The sequence below is a fragment of the Hyperoodon ampullatus genome (genome assembly GCF_949752795.1).
Source record: "Hyperoodon ampullatus genome assembly, chromosome: 14".
NCBI classification, from domain to species: Eukaryota; Metazoa; Chordata; class Mammalia; order Artiodactyla; family Ziphiidae; genus Hyperoodon; species Hyperoodon ampullatus.
The window spans coordinates 62,494,258-62,513,686 of NC_136927.1; the positions used below are offsets into that span (position 1 = coordinate 62,494,258).

The following is a 19,429-nucleotide window of genomic DNA, read 5'->3' on the forward strand; positions in this document are numbered from 1 at the left end:
ATAGTTCCCCTGCTGAGTCTGCCACTGTTACCACTTTTATATATATACTTACATTGTAGCATGCACATGTAAACTGTACTATACATGTTGTTCCTCATCTGTGTTTTTCACTTAACAACATATCTTGTTTTAGGGTTGCGTTTAGGTTAGCGCATTCTTTTTAGTAACTGCCCAGGATTCCAGGATTTGTATATATTAAATTTATTTAATCAGTCCCCTCTTGATGGGAATTGGGGTTGCCTGCAATCTGTTGCTACCACAAATGATGCCACAACACAGATATCCTTCTATCTGTAGGATAAATTCTTAGAAATACAGCTGCTAGATCAAAAGGAACGTGCATTTTAAATTTAGATAGATAGTTCCAAATGGCTCTGTGCAGAGGTTGTAGTAGTTCCACAGCATGTAAGATTACCCAGGCTTTTATAAAGTTTCCAGCTGCCTCAGCCTGTAGTATAAGATAAAATATCAGTTGAAGGGAGGACAAACTAGTTAACACTATAGGTGGACTAGTGCTTTTATTTTTCCCACTGCAGCTGGTTAAGATCCCATGAGGAAATATCCAATGTAGTGAAGTTATTAAGTGCAGCTGTCAGAAGGTTGGCAAGATGGAGGTGACCTGGGTGTGTCGTCTGCTTTTCAGCAGCCCCCAGTGACAACTGTACTGTTCTTGCTTACTTTTGTTTTGTTTTTCCTAGGACCCTAGCATCGTGAGACTTATTTTGGATTCATAGCCCTTAAGATTGACCCGGTCAGAGCTCATCATGTCAAAGTTGAAAAGCTCAGAGTCAGTCCGGGTGGTGGTTCGCTGTCGGCCCATGAATGGCAAGGAAAAGGCTGCTTCGTACGACAAGGTGGTGGATGTGGACGTGAAGCTGGGGCAGGTGTCGGTGAAGAACCCCAAGGGAGTGGCCCATGAAATGCCCAAGACCTTCACCTTTGATGCCGTCTACGACTGGAACGCCAAGCAGTTTGAACTCTACGACGAGACGTTCCGACCACTGGTGGACTCCGTCCTGCAGGGTTTCAATGGGACGATTTTTGCTTATGGACAGACTGGGACTGGGAAAACCTACACGATGGAAGGAGTCCGGGGCGACCCTGAAAAAAGAGGGGTCATCCCTAACTCGTTTGATCACATCTTCACCCATATCTCTCGATCCCAGAATCAACAGTACCTGGTCAGGGCTTCTTACTTAGAGATCTACCAGGAGGAGATCCGAGATCTCCTCTCAAAGGATCAGACCAAAAGGCTCGAGCTCAAGGAGAGGCCGGACACTGGAGTGTACGTGAAAGACCTGTCTTCCTTTGTCACCAAGAGCGTGAAGGAAATAGAGCACGTGATGAATGTGGGGAACCAGAACCGCTCTGTCGGTGCTACCAACATGAACGAGCACAGTTCCCGTTCGCATGCGATTTTTGTCATCACCATTGAGTGCAGTGAGGTGGGCCTCGATGGCGAAAACCACATCCGGGTAGGGAAATTGAACCTTGTAGATCTTGCTGGCAGCGAACGGCAAGCCAAGACCGGTGCACAAGGGGAAAGATTGAAGGAAGCGACCAAGATCAACCTGTCCCTTTCAGCCTTGGGTAACGTCATCTCCGCCCTGGTGGACGGCAAAAGCACCCACATTCCGTATCGGGACTCAAAGCTTACCAGGCTCCTCCAAGATTCTCTCGGTGGCAATGCTAAAACTGTGATGGTGGCCAACGTGGGGCCTGCCTCGTACAACGTAGAAGAGACTCTAACCACTCTGAGATACGCCAACCGTGCCAAGAACATTAAGAACAAGCCGAGGGTCAATGAGGACCCTAAGGATGCCCTCCTTCGAGAATTCCAGGAAGAGATTGCTCGGCTCAAGGCCCAGCTAGAAAAACGGTCCATTGGCAGAAGGAAGAGGCGAGAGAAGCGGAGGGAAGGCGGTGGCGGGGGTGGGGGTGGGGAAGAGGAGGAGGAGGAGGGAGAAGAGGGTGAGGACGAAGGGGATGATAAGGATGATTACTGGCGGGAACAGCAAGAAAAACTGGAGATCGAGAAGCGGGCCATTGTAGAGGACCACAGCTTGGTTGCAGAGGAGAAGATGAGGCTGCTAAAGGAGAAGGAGAAAAAGATGGAGGATCTGCGGCGGGAAAAGGATGCTGCCGAGATGCTGGGCGCCAAAATCAAGGTACTGTACCCTGCCTTAGGCGTGGTCTTTTTTCTTTAAAATCTTTTTGTTTTATCAAAAAAATGATATGAAGGATGGTGTCTCTTTAGGGTTTGTGATACCCAGTGTCCAAGGAACATTTGTTAAATTGGATGAAGAAAAACAATGACAGCAATAAGACTAACACCCATGTACCCCCTCCCCCACCCCGGCCCAGTGTAAGAAACAGAACAGCATCCATAGCTTTACAAGCTCTTTGTGTCCCCACCCGCTCAGAGGTAACTGTTATCTTGGTTTTGGTGTTTATTCTTTCCTTGCTTTTCTTTATAGTTTTTCCAAATGTGTATATATATCTCTACATAAAAGATAGTTTTAGTTTCACATAATTTTTATCTTTTATATAAATGGAATCCCACTACTGTGATCTACTTTATTTGCTAAATGTTATGTTAATGAGAGTTATCCATATTGATGCCTGAAGCTGTGGTTCATTCATTATAATTGTTCTGAGAATTCCATGGTATTCCATTCTCCTGATAGTGTGGGTTGTTTCTGTTTCTTTTTTTTTGCCCTGAATTCCTTGTACTTGGCTCCAGGAGAACACGTGTGCGTGAGAGTTTCTTTCCTGACACCGTCAGGTCCTAGGGTGTGTGTAGCTTCAACTTCGCTAGACAATGACATGTCACTTTCTAACGTGGCCCTGTGAATTGAAGCTTCTACCAGAAGGGTATGAGTCCTGGTTGTTCCTCATCCTTACCAACACTTGTGATTAGCAGACTTGACTTTCTGTATATCTGGTAGATATACACTGGTATCTCCTTGTGGTTTTAATATGCTGTGTCTCTGATTAAGCAAGATACAGAACAGTTCCATCACCACCCCTGCCCAGAGGCTCCCTTGCAGTCAACCACTGTGTAGCAATGGCTGAATTGTATTCTAGAGCCTGGAGGTGCCCCTTGTGAGTGTTCTTTGAGTGTTCTTGAGCGTTCTTTCTGTCCACAGTGTACAATTCCATCAGGTACCTGGACTCTGGGCTGCCACAGGGCTTTAATGACAAAAGAGAGTGCAGAGCTAGCTCTGGAAATCTGAGGATGACCGCTGCTTGACCACAACCCAAAATTCCTTTGAAGTTCTATCTTATGGAATTTGTGCAAACTTTAATTTCTACTCTAAAATGTATCTATGTTTATTAATTTAAAAATGACAAGTGATCTCTTTCTTGCTTCCCCTTCCCCTACCATATGAAGCTGTACTTTATCTGTGGCATCACAGTAGCCCTTTCACAGAGCTGGGTCCTATTTTACTTCAGAGGCAGGGGTCCTTTCCAAGACTTTCAAGACCTGGTGTGGAAATGGAGTCACATACAACACACTTAGGAGGTAACTGTGTTCCAGGGAGGGGCTTACAATGGGATTCCATTATGTCACTTCACCCCTCCTCACTCCTGCACTTGTGTAACTGGGTGTACCCATGTTTGATTTCCATGCTGTTTTTTAAGATCACATCTGTTATTCAAGCCCAGGAACCACCTAGACCCTTTAAACAACCTGGGATATTTGGGCAGCTCTCAGAAGCCTAGTGTGGCAAGACTCAGCATCACCTCAAGGTCACTGTACCTCTTACAAGTTTTATTTATGGGAGAATGACATTACATCTGTCTTTCTCCATCCCTGGATGCTGTAAGATCACAGGACAAAAGAATTTTAGAGGCGGAAGGGTGTGTGTGGTGAGGGGAGGGTTAGTAATCAGTCCAGCCCCTTCGTTTTGAGAGAAGAGGAAAATTTCAAGCGCTCCCGGAAACATGGCGGCAGGGGTATAAGTTTCTTAAAAGCAAGGTTGTGGGGTTTTTGGATTCCATGCTTTTCAGGTGCAAATCCTTCCCCTGGCTTCAGCCACCATCTAAATGCTGAAGGCTTGCAGTCTGTATAGTCAGCCCAGAGCTCTCTCCTAATATCCCAGCCCGATAGCCTCTGCCTACTGGACATCTCCACGGAGATGCCCGCGGCCACCCAGAGCCTGCTCCTGCCTGCCTTTTCTCAGTCTAGCCAGACTCCGAAGAGTTGTCATTGCTAGCTGCTGTCCATCTCCCTGAAGCCTCTGAATCCTGCCTCTCTCGGACCCATCCACTTTGCTCTCCGCAACCACTACTGCCCTAGCCCAGGCCTGGACCCTTAAAACTGCCTCCTGTCTGCTCTCCTTCCACCCAGCCTGCCCTTTTCCAGTTATTCTTCCTGTCGCAGGGGAGTTTTGTTTCTAAAACACAAATGTGATTTTGTACCCTGACGCTCAAAGGACACATCCGTGGTTCCTGCGGTTCTCAGGGTCAAGCTTAGTCTCCCTTAACAGGGCTTGGAGGTTTTTGAATTGACCCCTGATTGCTTTGCCAACTTCATGTATCACCACTCCCTACCCTACCCTCTGAAAAAAGTTTTTTTTCGTAGCTAATTCCTTGAGACAGGAAGTTTTCCCTGACTCCCTCCAAAGGCCAGAATTCTCTCCCTCCAGTGTGCCTCTCCCCTATTACTCGGTCTTTTCCTCCTGATGGGGTCTGGCTCCATAGGGTAAGAGGCCGCTTGCTTGTCTGTGGCCCTCCGTGGACTCTCAGCTTTGTGATTTGTATTTACAGCTGCATCCTCAGTACCTAGCACATAGGAGGTGCTTAAAGGTTCTTAGTGGGGTCAAATACTTTGTACAAACAAACCAAAAAGAGTGTTTTTTAAAAAGAAAGCTGCAATTCATGTACGTCTGGGGAAGCTGTATCTTCAGCGTTTCCAAGATAAAACCCCCAGTGAAGCAGCCTCAGCCCCACCCGTGATGGGAAGGGTACAGCTGAGCACACTATATTTTCCCCCAGAGTTCATCCCCTTGGGCTCAGCCCTGAGCTCTTTATCTTTCATGGGCTTCCCTGTGAGGAGCTGTGTTCTGAGGGAGACCACTCATCAGATGGATTCTGCTTTTTCCTCACAAAGGCCATGGAGAGTAAGCTGCTCGTTGGAGGAAAGAATATAGTAGATCATACAAACGAACAGCAGAAAATCCTGGAGCAGAAACGGCAGGAAATTGCAGAGCAGGTAACTTTTCATGCCTTTTTGGAGAGAATGGGGTGGGGTGAGGTGTGTTAATGCGACAGAGCAAACATCTCTTGTATTAGACTCTTCAAAGGGAACGGAACTGAAGTGTGTCAGCCCCTTCCTGGCGGGAGACCCTGATCTGGAGCACCCAGCCGCATATTCTTGTATAGACCTTGTCTCTAGGCACCCTGATCAATTTTGTGATGTTGCTCAGAAACGTCGAGAAAGAGAAATCCAGCAACAGATGGAAAGCCGCGACGAGGAGACCTTGGAACTGAAAGAGACGTACAGCTCATTGCAGCAAGAGGTGGACATCAAGACCAAGAAGCTCAAAAAGGTATGAAAGGAACGAGGCCAGGCAGAGGTGCCTTGAGGCTTGGGGCAGAGGGAGAACTCTGTTGTCTAGAGGGCTGGCCCTCTCACCTGCCTCTCCTGTCGGTTCCAGCTCTTCTCCAAGCTTCAGGCAGTGAAGGCAGAGATCCATGACCTCCAAGAAGAGCACATCAAGGAACGGCAGGAGCTGGAACAGACACAGAATGAGCTCACCAGGGAGCTGAAACTCAAGTGAGTTCTGGGCCTTCCAGGGCTCCCCCAGCACTTGCTGGGTTGCTGTGTGTTCAGGCAGAAACACACCCCTGAGGACAGGGCCCTACTTTTCTCCACCCCATCTCCTGCCACCTTGTCTGTCTTCTGTTTATTCCAAAGAAAGTTATTTTCTGTCTCTGGGTCCCATCTGTTAACTGAGATGATCTCCAAGTTCCTTTCCACTCTACCTTCCTGCCTTTAAAGAAGGCTTCTATCTATTGGTAAAAGGGAATCTTTTATTAACTAGAATTTTCTGAATGGTATAATGAACAGCCAAATACCCATCACCCAGATTCCATGATAAACAACCTTTTGTCCTCTCTTTCATAAAAATATTTTAAAGCAAATCTTACGTCATGTTATCTCATTCCTATATACCTACATACATGACCACAGTTCTTTTCTTAAAAAAAGCTTTACTGAGGTATAATTCACATACCATACAAGTCACCTATTTAAAGTATACAAGTCATTTGTTTTTCCGGCCGTGCCGCGTGGCTCCCGGTATCTCAGTTTCCTGACTAGGGATTGAACCTGGGCCACGGCACTGAAAGCCCGAAATCCTACCCACTAAGCCACCAGGGAACTCCCCTACAAGTCATTAAAAAAAAATACATTTACAGGGTCGTAAAGTCATCACCACAATCTAATTTTAGAACATCTGTGTGTGCCCCCCGCCCCCACCCAAAGAAACCCTGTACCAATTATCAGTCACTCCTCATTACCGCCTACCCCAGCCTAATAACTACTGGTCTACTTTCTGTCTCCATAAATTTGCCTATTCTCGACCTTTCATGTAAATGGAATTATACAATATGTGGTCTTTTGTGACTGGTTTCTTTCAATTAACATGCTCTCAGGGGTCATCCATGTTGTAGCATGTTAGCACTTCATTCTTTTTAATGGCTGAACAATATTGTATTGTATGGATATTCCACATTTTTTCCATTCATTAGTTGATGGACATTTGGGTTGTTTCTACCTTTTAGTTATAATGAATAATGCTGCTGTGAACATTTGTGTACAAGTTTTATTGTGGACTTAGGTTTTCAATTCTCTTAGGTTATCCAAGAGTCTTACAATTTTAGGTCTTACCTTTAGGTCTGTGATCCATTTTGAGTTAATTTCTTGTATAGTCTGAGGTATGGTTCCAAATGCCTTCTTTTGTATGTGGATATCCAGTTGTTCCAGCACCATTTGTTGCAAAGGCTTTTCTCTCATTGTCTTTGCACCCTTGTTGAAAATCAGTTGACCATAAATATAAGGGTTTATTTCTGAATTCTCAGTATTGTTCGATTGAGCTGTATGTCTGTCCTTATGCCAGTACCACACTGTCTTGATTACTGTAGCTTTGTAGTAAGTTTTGAAATGAGGAAATGTGAGTCTTCCAACTTTGTTGTTCTTTTTCAAGATTCTTTGTGGCTATTCAGGGTCCCTTACATTTCCATATAAACTTTAAGATTGGCTTTTCAAAGTCTGCAAAAAAAAAAGCCAGCTGGGATTTTGATAGGGACTGTGTTGACTGTGTAGATCAATTTGGAGAATATTGTCATCTTAACAGTATTAAATATTCTGATCCATGAACATGGGATGTCTTTACATTTATGTAAATCTTCTTTAATTTCTGTCAAGGATGTTTATAGTTTTCAGTGCAGTCTTTGCACTTCTTTTGTTAGATTTATACCTAAGTATTTTTTTGATGCTATTGTGTATGGAGTTGTTTTCTTAATTTTATTTTCAGAATGTTTATTGCTAGTGTAGTGTAGAAGAAATAAAATAGATTTCTGCGTATGTAATGATATCTTTCCACCTAACAAAGTTAACATTGTTTCTCTCGTACCCTGTCCATATTCAGATTTTCTTGGTTTATTAATATTAAGATCTACATAAGAACCACATATTGCATTTGGTTATTATGTCTCTTAAGCTTATTTTAATCTGGAGCAATCCTTTTTCCTGTTAAAAACCTTTTTTCGTAATTGACTTGTTGAAAAGGCTAGGGCAGATAGCCTATAGAAACATTCCATGTTCTGGATTTGTTGGTCTGCTTCTTCACAGTGCCGTTTAACTTGTGGCTCTATCTCCCTTACTTCTCTATAACTGAAAGTGAGTGCTCAACCTTGGCTGCATACCAAAATCACCTGAGGAGTTTTTAAAAATAGTGATGCTTAGATCCCTGCTAAGAGATTCTAATTTCACTGGTCTAGGACAGTGGTCCTTAAACTTTCAGCAGGCGCCAGATCATCCGAAGGGCTTGTTAAATGCAGATTGCTGGGCCCCACACCCAGAGAATCTGATTCAGTATGTCTGGGGTGGGGCCTGAGCATTTGCATTCACAAGTACCAGCTGTTGCTCCTGCTGGTTTGGTGAACACACTTTGAGAACCGTTGGTCTCTCATGAGGTTTGGCTAAAATATTGTAACTGCTATTGATGTGCAGCCTGGCTTGAGAACCACTGAGCTAATGGTTTCAGCCAGCAATGATCTTTGTCTGGCTGCATTATTTCATTAGGCGTTTTGCAAAATGATGTTTTTTTTATATCGGTCCTTCCACCACATTTGCTCGAAGTTTTCTTTAAAGAGGAACTTTCCAGGGGACTTTCCTGGTGGTCCAGTGGTTAAGACTACAGGTTTCCACTCCAGAGGACACAGATTCAATCCCTGGTTGGGGAACTGAGATCCTACATGCCATGAGGCGTGGCCAAAAAAGAGGAACTTTTCAAAGAGATTCTTTTAATGATTAAGTTTTAAATTTGGAAAGGAGCCCTTAAAATTAAATGTATGTGTCAGTCCTCTTTCTAGGCATGTACACCTAGAAAAAAGGTCAGAACAAAATATGCCAAAATAATAAGAGTATCTCTGGGTGGTGAAATTGTGCATAATTGTATTTCTTACATTTTCTAATGTATAAATAGGACCTTTAAAATCAGAAAGAAATATATATATATATATGTTATAAAAAATAGTTTCTTAAATAAAGAGAAAATTTCTTCTCTCCAAAATATTTTTTTCTTTAAGGAAGCCATTTTCATTGCTATGTCTCTTATTAATATCTTTTTAAAAAATTATTATTATTATTATATATATTTTTTTGGCTGTGTTGGGTGTTTGTTGCTGCACTCAGGCTTTCTCTAGTTGTGGGGAGCGGGGCCTAGTCTTCGGTGCGGTGCGTGAGCTTCTCATTGCGGTGGCTTCTCTTGTTGTGGAGCACAGGCTCTAGGTGCGTGGGCTTCAGTAGTTGTGGCGCACGGGCTCAGTAGTTGTGGCTTGCAGGCTCTAGAGCGTAGGCTCAGTAGCTGTGGTGCATGGGCTTAGTTGCTCTGCAGCATGTGGGATCTTCCCAGACCAGGACTCGAACCCGTGTCCCCTGCATTGGCAGTCGGATTCTTAACCACTGCGCCACCAGGGAAGTCCCTCTAATTAATATCTTTTGAATAAACAGTGAGTCAGCCTGTTTCTCATAGCACCCTCCACCTCTGTGGTGTTTGTTTTGTGTCTCTCCCACGTTAACACCCCTTTGGCATTGTTCTGTCCTGAGGTTTTGGAAGAGTGAACACAGAGAGGGGGCAGGAGTTCGTCATCACCATGGAGAGACACAACCCAGTGGGTTCCAGTTTCATTGTTTGCCATGTTCCCTGGGTGCTTCTTAGGCAGAGACTCTTCTCAGGAATGGTCTTCATTCTCAGGGGTCTAAGGGACTGAAATCCATCTCGTTCTGCTCTTTGTTCTGGTGATTAGAATGTGGAGTTCTCCACCTCGGGCAACAATGCATAGGATTGGAGGAAGGCAGTTTAATTTCTAATCTGTTTTCAGCATTTTGGAAGTTAACAAGCTGGCTTAGCAGCACCAGTGGCCCTCCCAAAATACTTCCCTTAGCACGTGTTCACTCCAGCGTAGCCCAGGCATTGCCGTCCTCTTTAGTCCTTTCACCTCCTCAAGCTGCTACTCCTTGGGCATAAGTGACCTTTCCATATTCCTAGGACAGACCTGTCAGCATAGCTAAGAGTGTTTGTCTATCTCAGGCAGAACCAAGTGTCATTCATGTCTGTACCCCAGCTCTTTGTATGATGCTAGGCCCATAGTACCTGCTCAGTAAATGTTTGCTGAGTGACTTGACCCTTGCCTATTACTTACTTCATGTGGGACCAGATAGCCAACACCCCATTCATATTCTTTCTCCATCTATTCACCCGTGTATGTGTGCTGTTACAGGCATCTTATCATAGAAAACTTCATCCCTCTGGAAGAAAAAAGTAAAATTATGAATAGATCCTTCTTTGATGAAGAGGAAGATCATTGGAAATTACATCCTATAACCAGACTGGAGTAAGTCACAAATGACTTCAAGTAGACTTTAAGGTGGGGAGGAGGGAAAGAATGTTGATAAGCTGGGCTTGGCCAGAGAGCTATGGTAAGAACACAGTTTGATCCCTTTAAACTTGGAACCAATTGCAGGTCTTTGTGGCTGCCATAAGTCCATGAGGTAAAAGTTTGGTGATGAGTATGGTATTAGGAATTGGGAGACTTTATCACAGTGAACTAATGACCTTTCCCAAGTTCCTGCTTTTCAGCTCCCCCAGCTGTCAAGTGAAACTGATGGGCCAAGGGAGGGGCGGTACATAGGTGTTCTCTTACGTGTCAGTCTGGCAACGTGGAGAAGGATTCTCAGTCTGCATCTGGATTCCGCTGCAAAGATGGGAGATGTCTGCCAAGGTTGCGGGGGTGGAGAGTGTCTACAGCTAGGCTTCGTGCCTGCTGTCTAAGAACTGGAGGATGACTCGGGGCCCTTCCAGCTTAAGAGATTCGTGATGCTCACACTTGAATCAGAAAGCCACTCCAGCAGAAAATATAAGCAGCTCCTGCCCCGTTTACATGTCAGCCTTCAGTCCAGGGAGTTTCTTGCTTCAGGTTCTAGCTAAAGAAGGCTCAGTTTTCTGAGTGCTGGTTCCACAGTACCGATCCTGGGACTGTGGAACACACTCCAGCCAGGGCTTTGACCACCACAGTCCATTTCCAGGAATCAACAGATGATGAAGCGGCCAGTATCAGCTGTGGGATACAAGAGACCATTGAGCCAGCACGCAAGAATGTCCATGATGATTCGTCCAGAGGCTCGATATAGGGTGAGAAGATTGTACTCGCGTTTCTCTCTCCTCTCTCTTAGAAGAGATTAGATTTATGTAAACCCTTAGGCACCGGTTTGCAAAGTCACAGTTTGTATCCTCTTCCCAGAGGGACCTGAGGACAGTTATATTAATAATAACAATTATAACAAATAATAGATAAATATAATTAATAAATAACAAATGATAATAAATAAAAAGGTAAAAGAGAATGAGATTTAGCAAATCAGGAGGGAAGGAGGAGAGTCCAAACATACTGTCCATGTAGCCAATAATAAGCTTCAGAATGGCCTCGCAGGGAGATGGGAAGGAAAGTAGACGTCTAGTAACAGGAGATGGAAATGCGTTAAAGAGCTGACGGTACTTCCATTTAACATAATGTGTGTGAGTCAAGTAGTTATTTGAAGTGACATAATGGATGACTATTTAATGATCCAAACGTATTTTACAATAAAAATACTGTACAGCCTTCTATTGATAAGCACTTGCTGTGTGCCAGGCACTGTACTCAGCACTTTGCTGCTTTCTCTAATTGAGCCCTCTCACCTACTCTGTTCGGTCAGTCCTGTGGCTTAAAGGTCAGGTAGCTGGTAAGTGGATGAATCAGGAGACACGTGTGTTTTTAAGTTATAGAGCAATTGGTACTGGAAGTGTATATATGAATTAAAAAATCTGGTGCGAAGTAGATCAGAATATGAACTGGTTGTCGCTGGTTAATGGAAGTGAACTCATTCTAAATTTTCTTCTTTTTGATTATCTGTATTTTCTAACTATCAGTGGGGAACTGGTATGACTTTTATTGATTTATCTATTTAGGCCGCACTATATGGCTTATGGGATCTTAGTTCCCTGACCGGGGATCGAACCTGGACCACAGCAATGAAAGCACCAAGTCCTAACCACTGTACCACCAGGGAATTCCCTGTATTACTTTTATAATGAAAGATTTTCACTTAAAAATTTTTAAATGTTTTTGAATCTCCCTTAGCAGCCAGAGCAAAACAGATTAGGATTAGTTAGCTCCTCAGGCACTGTTCTTCCTGGCATTGAGTTATTTTACATAAAGAAAACAAAAGCAAAAAAGATGTATTAGGTGTGGCTTTATGTAGTGGAAGATGAGTGACGTGTCACACAGAATCCTCAGAAACTTTTTTCTAGCAGTTTCAGAGAGTGCCGGTTATTTCATGTCTTAAGCCAAAAACATGATTTTAAAGCCTACAAATCAAATATGTGGGTTTCCAGGTGGCTTACCTTGATCTAAAGGTAGAATTTAAAGCAGTGGCTCTCAGATGATTTTTTAGCAATGGACCGGCTCCATTAAGAGAAATGTTATGCAGTATCTCAACATATAAAATTGATCAGTGGAGCCACGCCATTCTTTCCCCCACCTTCTCCCAGCTGGGGCCCCTTGTGCCCCCTCTGGGGCCCTGGGGCTTGAACTCCACTGCGTGGGAGGAGCTAGAGGGGAAGATGTGGAACCATGGGTGTTCTTCCCTCTTCACACTCAACTTGGTATTTAGGAGCTAGGTAAAGGCCCACCGCGGGATATCAAGTGAGGGACTCTATCTCCAAGGCCAGTTATGAGGCAGGGCCCAGTCTGATATTTAAAATGTGGTAATAAGCACATACACTGCCACACACACACCCTCCACATATATACACCATACCTGCCTCCTTCCCTCTGCAACCAAAAAGTTCATCAAAGCTGCCGTAGGTGGGGAGATTATTGGTGACTACTATTTTCTCCTGCGTATCTTTTTGTATTTTCACATTGTCTACAATAAATGGGTTTTACTTAATTTATTCTTTTCCCCTGATTATTCCCCTTAGGATAGAATACATGTTCGTTGTTTTGTTTTGTTTTTTTAAAAAAAAGGAAAATAGGGCTTCCCTGGTGGCGCAGTGGTTGAGAGTCCGCCTGCCGATGCAGGGGACGTGGGTTCGTGCCCTGGTCCAGGAGGATCCCACATGCCGCGGAGCGGCTAGGCCCATGAGCCATGGCCGCTGAGCCTGCGCGTCCGGAGCCTGTGCTCCGCAATGGGAGAGGCCACAACAGTGAGAGGCCCACGTACCGCAAAAAAAAAAAAAAAAGGGAAAATAGAGAAAAGCATAGAGAAGAAAATAAAAATCATCTGTAATTGCACCAGGAAAAAAGTTATAAAACTACATCACTTCTTCCAGGTAGGCCCTTGGTAGGCTTTGAGTAGCATGCAATTTGCAGTTCTGTTCTTGGGTTTAGATTGCTTGAACTCTCTTTGTGTGATTGGAGGCCATCCTAGCTGGTCTTGGCTCTGCTTCTGCAGGCAGAAAACATCGTGCTGCTGGAGCTGGACATGCCCAGCCGGACCACCAGAGACTACGAGGGGCCCGCCATTGCTCCCAAAGTCCAAGCCGCGTTGGATGCGGCTCTGCAGGATGAAGATGAGATACAGGTGGACGCATCATCCTTTGAAAGCACTGCAAATAAGAAACCCAAGGCTAGGTGAGTGGCTTTTGGTGACCTATGTTTGAACAGAACATGTTTGAACAAGGACAAATGAGGGGAGAGGGTGGCAAAAGTGCTTGTTTATCATGGAAGTAAGTGGCAGAGCCAGAGTTAACCTAGGTCTATCTGAATCCACAACCCAGGCTCTGAGCCTCAGTTTAAATGACCAAGGATTTAATTGGGTGCTAAATTAGAAATTCTACCTTATTAAATTCTGGATTTGAAGTTTAAGGAAAATAATTGAGTGAAAAACCAAAAAAGGAGTGAATTCTACCTGCAAACTTAGTATTTTTTACCAATTTGGAGAAGACAGTCAAAATATGATTTTAATGGAATAACAGTTGCTGAGAATCAGAGGCCCTCCCCTGAGATCTCACTCCTCCGTTGGCAGCTTGTGTTGGCCATTGAAGAGAGGCAGGCTGTGCCAGTCTCTGGTGGTTTTACAATTGAAAGTCCACTGAGGCAAGGCCACCCTGAGATGTAATGGCATTTGATGGGAAAGGAATCTGATCTGTGTCAGAGACGGGATGTGTAATGTACATATGTGCTTGACTTTTGCAGACCTAAAAGTGGAAGGAAGTCGGGATCCTCCTCCTCTTCCTCAGGAACCCCCGCATCTCAGCTTTATCCACAGTCTCGGGGGCTGGTTCCAAAGTAAACCCACTTCCTCCTCTCCCAGGGTATAAACAGCGTTTGCCTTCTGAGAGAAGAGACAAGCAAAAACCCGCAGAGAGGACTCGAGCCCAAACCCAGAACCATTCCCCTGGGGAGAAGTGATGGCCTCTTTGCAGATTAACCAACTTAATCTGGTTGAAACATGCTGGTCATAATCTGGCACTCAGCTCCTCTGGGAACCGTCCTTTAATTAGCATCTCAGAAATGCATGGGTAAGGTAAAGCGCGATAGCCGAATTGGAAAGCAAGAGAATGACCAGTGACCTTGCTTCCCTTCTCCCTTGCCTCCTTCTCCTCTCCCTTCCCTTGCCCTCCCACCCTCTCCCGTCTCCTTTCTAGCCTGTTCTTTACACTGGGCTCCCTTCTTGTTGAACAATAGGGCAGAATCAGGAGTCACCTTAGCAGGACCAAGTCTTTGGAGGCTCAGGATAAAATGATACTGAGGTTGGAAAGCAAAAGCCCTAGAACTTGAACAGGTGCTTGTTTTTGTAGGTAGAAATGAGAAATCTCATTTGGAGCCAAGCCTCCGAGGGGCACGGTCCATGCCCCTCAGTAAGAAGTGGGTCTCCCTCTGGGATCTGCTGAAGGAGTAAATGTTTTTCGAGGAAGCTGCCGACTTCTGCTCCAGAAGGATTCAATGTCAGAGGCAATAGAAATAACATTCCCTTTGCCTCCTTGGAGAGTTTAGGGAAACAGCTTCTTTAAAACCTCAAAACCATGACCATCTTGTCAAAGACATAAATCTGTAAGTTGATGCCATGTCCATACACCGTGTCACTTTACTCTTCATTTGTCACCACTTTCCCCATGCACGCATACTCTGAGCATCCCTGCCTGGGCCCATCCTCTGCCTCCAGAGCATGCTCTGCAGTGGGCCTGATTTGTGGGAGAAGGGAGGCTGGCTCTGCCTTCTCTGATGGGACGAGAGCTGGGGGGATGAGACACATAGTGGCACTTTTGCATCCCCCGTTTTGTTCCATATTTGCATAGACAGCATTGGGGTGACTAGGCAGGTCAAGAGTCACGAGGCTTGGTGCATTGGCAAGGGAAGACATAACAGATGGAAGCAGAGGAATCCTGCCTGCCTTCAGCAGAAAACTGACCTAATCCTAGAACTGTGGCTCTTCTCAGGCAGAGCCAAAGGTGGTGGCGAGGCGTGGCTGTGCGATCGAATAGGCTCAGAGGAGAGAGTTAGGAATTTCCGTTTACATATACTAGTTTGGTTTGTAAGTTTTAGTTCCTCGTATTATTGAAATTCAAAGCTTCATTTTACGTTGGTCATTAGGTGAATGTTACTCATTTCCCCCTAAGCGAAGCTCATAAACGTGTGCGGGTGTGCAAGCACAAGCTTCCAGTGTGTCTGCGTGTGTTTGTAAGAGAGAGAGAGAGAGATCAAGAACTTGCCCGACTTTAGAAATATGCTACCGTGCAGTTGTTGCCTTTGTCTGTATTAAAGGCCCGTTGAATGATTAATCCAGGCTGGAAGCTCCCACGTGGGTGTCTGAGTCCACGAGCCAAGCCTGAGGGGACAATATGCGTCCCCAGTCGGCCACACCGGCGCACCTTGCTGGCACGGTGCCTCGGGAAGGTGGCGACTCAGGTGGGCCTTGAGTTATACTTTAACTCAGCTGCTCAGTTCCCAGGACACATTTCTGGATCAGAACCCGTGGGAAAGAGGAGGTGCCAAGTGCAATGTCTTAGTGCTCTACAAATGGAGCTCTGTCGTCTGACAGCTTGTCTCCTTTTTATAACCATTCTTTCTGAACCCAGGGCCCTTTTCAGCAATTCCCAGAGCATAATGGAGGCATCCCTCATCTTTCTCGGGATCGAACTCTGCTTCTTTATTATTTACTAAGAGTTTACCTGTTTGAACAGGAACCAGATAATGAGGTGGGTAGCCTAAGATGGTGACCTGCCGGTTACACCTGTCTCTTGCACCACATTTCCTCGAAGCTAGTCTGAATTCTCTAGGCTGAACATATCCATTTGGCAAATCTGAGAATTGAAAATTGCAGATAACACTGTAGCTGAATACTGATGTCTCGAGGTGGCTATTCTGAATACAGGTGGTTGAGTGACCGTAGAACTTTTCTAAGAAGGCAAAAGAAGAAAGCCAAGTTGACAGGCAGGATTATGAAAACAGGCTTGCCTTGTACTTGGCTGTGTTCATCTGGTGGTCTGTGAAACGAAGTAGAAGAACACCTGGGTGGAGGTGAAGCCGTCCCATCCCAGAGCAGTCTCCGGTGCTTTTCTTCTCTCAAAATGGATCCGAGAAATGTTCGAATAGAGTAGACAGTAGAATGTCTTGCTGCCACCGGAAAGCTGCTGCTTTGGGCTCTGAATTGAGCCAAATGTGTAGACCTACCAAGTCGATTGAGGGACCTGGTTTTCATGTCTGTAGTCATGCTAAAATGTTCCAAGCCATCTGAGGGCCTTCAAGTCAGCAGCAGCTAATGAAGTCTGGCAGCAAGTCTAACAGGATCTAAGAAGCTCATCTGAGAGAAGGAGTTTGAGACGGAGCGTGCAACCCCCCTCAGTGAGGCCCCCTTTTGCTCTGATTGGTAGGAATGTATCTGGCTTCAGATTTCAAATCCCATGTCTCCCAGGCCCCTGGATTCAGAACCCAAGGCCACAAATCATAGGCATGAAGCACTTTCTTAAGACTCCGCCCTAATATTGGATTGTCCTCCGTCGAATGCCTGCATGCTGCTTGAATCTCACCACCCGCACCTCCACGACCAAGGGCGTCAGAGAGTTCTGCAGCTCAGGCGTGGGCCATGCCCCACTTCTGTCTGACTCTTGTAAGTCCTCCTTCACTGAATGTAGAATCGTTGCCAGGTTTCTGAGAAGCGTCGATTCCCTGTTAACGTGGGATATCAGTTCTGCCTCACATTTCCCACTTGAGGTCGAGGCTCACTGCAAACAACGCCTTGGGCCATCTCAGCGCCATCAGTGGACGAAAAGGGGGCTGTTAATATTCTCTGAAAGCCATAATCGGAATGCTCAAAGGGACCTGGATAAGAAGAGTGGGCCTGGCTATTGTCTGTCATGCAAGGTTTTGTCTTGTACTGTTCAGAAATCTGCCCCCCTTCTCCCCACCCTTGTTTCTTGAATGAAATGCTTTTGAGGTTATTTATGAAAGGAGTGATCCTGGGGCAGGCAGGAGGCAGTGGGCTTTATGGCTCCTTGGAGTTACTATTGATCTTGACCTTCTCTTTGGCTACCTTTAGACACAGAATATGCCAATACTTGGGGCTCTAATTTTACAACTCATATTTATTTGTATCATCTCTTTGTCTAGGAATGTAAAAGTGATTCTAAACTAAGATGTGTAATAAAAATCAATCAGATTTATTGTACTTACAAAAAGGTGTCCTCATAAATGACTAACGTTTTTGAAAATGACTTGCCTGTGGCTGACACACTGCCCATTTCTCTAAACATTTGAATTTTTCTAGTGAAAGGAGGGTGGGAATGGAAAATGAAGATTGAGTTGGAATGTTGGCATTTTAAAAATATAGCAATGAGGTAAAGGGACATGAAATGAAGAAAGAGTGATGAGTGCTTCTCGTGTTTTTCCATGAAGGTTCCTGAGACAGGCATGAAATTTCTTTTAATTTCTGTGTTTTGTTTTTTATGTTTCTTTAAATTTATTACATATTGTACTTTAAAATATATATCTTTTTTTAACACAGAAATATTTCATGTTATTTACCATCAAGAAAAAAAATACCAGAAATGGGCCACTTGTTGGTCTTATGGTTTCTCATATGCTCAGGCCTGCTGGCGTGTCTCCCTGGGGGTCACGTACCCTGTCTGAGGAGTGGGGACTCAGTAGAAGGAGCTCAGACCGTGGACTCCGAGCTGGGCTTGAATCCTGGTTGTGCCTCTGCTTACTAGTTGTGTGACTATGAGGAATTTAGTTTATCTCTCTGAACCTTGGGGTCCTTGTCTGTAAAATAGGGCCAATAATCCCCACCTAGCAGGGCCATTGTGGAGGACTAGCATTACATTTAAAGCAACAAGTACTCAAGTATGTGGATGAGGGCAGACATTTTAAAATGTGGTTAATAGGAATTCCCTGGCGGTCCAGTGATTAGGACTCCATGCTTTCACTGCCATGGTCCGGGTTCAATCCCTGGTCGGGGAACGAAGAGCCCGCAAGCCACGCGGTATGGCCAAAAAATAATAAAATATGGTTATTGCTGTGACAGGACCCTGTGTTCAGAAGACATCGTGAACAATTTGTATCCTAAGAAACTAGAAGCTATTACTGGGCATATTATGTTTAGAAAACCCTAGGCCTCTATAGAAAAGCTGCTCATCACTTAACAAATACATGTTGAGTACCTACTATGTGCCATGCTGTTCCGGGCACTGGATATAGAGATGTGAGAGCAACATGGTCGCTGCCTGCATGGAGCTTGTGCTTTAATGGGGAGGGAGGCAGGGTAAATGGTAACCTAATGCACACAAAAGTAGAATTACAAATCATGACAAGTGCCGTGAAGTGATATTATAAGACATTATGAGAGTAACGGGCCTAATTGGGGTTGGGCGAGTAAAGAGGGGAAGGGCTTTCTGGAGAAATGGCATAAAGTGAGATTTAGAGGACAAGGAGTTATCTGGACAAGAAAGTAAGGAAGGGAATTTGTTTAAAGAGGGAACAGCGTTTGTGAAGGCCTTTTGTAGCAGACAAGTAGAATTTCACAGGAAGTTATCTGCAGTCCTTTTTTACCCTCACTAGGGGGAAGCATGGAGAACTACTATAGAATTTAGTAGAGGACTTTTAAAATATATATACCAACAAGAAATGTAAAGAGCACAGAGAAGACGGTGGCCTATGTGATTAGGCAAATGATTCTTAACTCTTCATAAGATGGCCTCAAACTATGTGTAATGTCCCTATAGCCCCCTTTCTTTCCAAAATGATTTAGATTAGCTTAGCTTGTATAATTATTGGTTGAGAACAGATCAAAACTCATTAGCCAGAAAGCAAGGGTTCAGAGTGTGATTTGAAGAATTCTGAGTGTGTTCTTGAAAGTGGCAGAAATCTGGGTGGGTCAGGGGCTAAATATCAGGGGAGGTACAGGGCAGGGTTGCTGGGCAACTTGGAAATTCCCGCTGACTCACCAAGTTGTCTTCTCATCTTCCGGGTTGTTTTAAAAAAAAAAAAAATCAAGAAACTATGCAAACCTTGTGTGATGTAGTAAGAAATATATGGGGTCTTTATCCCCCCCAAACTTCTACAACTCTTGAAATTTCCTGAGTGATAAGAGTATCTTTTGGTATTCCTAACAAGCCCCTTTCAACCATACCTGAGCTTATGCTAATAAAGTGACCCA

The 19,429-nt window shown here is 44.6% G+C and overlaps 1 protein-coding gene across 1 annotated transcript; it reads left to right on the forward strand.

The window, feature by feature from the left end:
* Nucleotides 1-764: 764 nt before the first annotated feature.
* Nucleotides 765-14,068, forward strand: KIF3B (kinesin family member 3B; the record flags this gene model as incomplete). Its single annotated transcript, XM_079719215.1, has 8 exons — nt 765-2,168; nt 5,117-5,218; nt 5,433-5,555; nt 5,664-5,782; nt 10,015-10,128; nt 10,820-10,925; nt 13,229-13,407; nt 13,972-14,068. The coding sequence occupies 8 exons, from the start codon at nt 765-767 to the stop codon at nt 14,066-14,068; spliced, it is 2,244 nt and encodes a 747-aa protein (XP_079575341.1).
* Between the last annotated feature and the right edge of the window lie 5,361 nt (nt 14,069-19,429).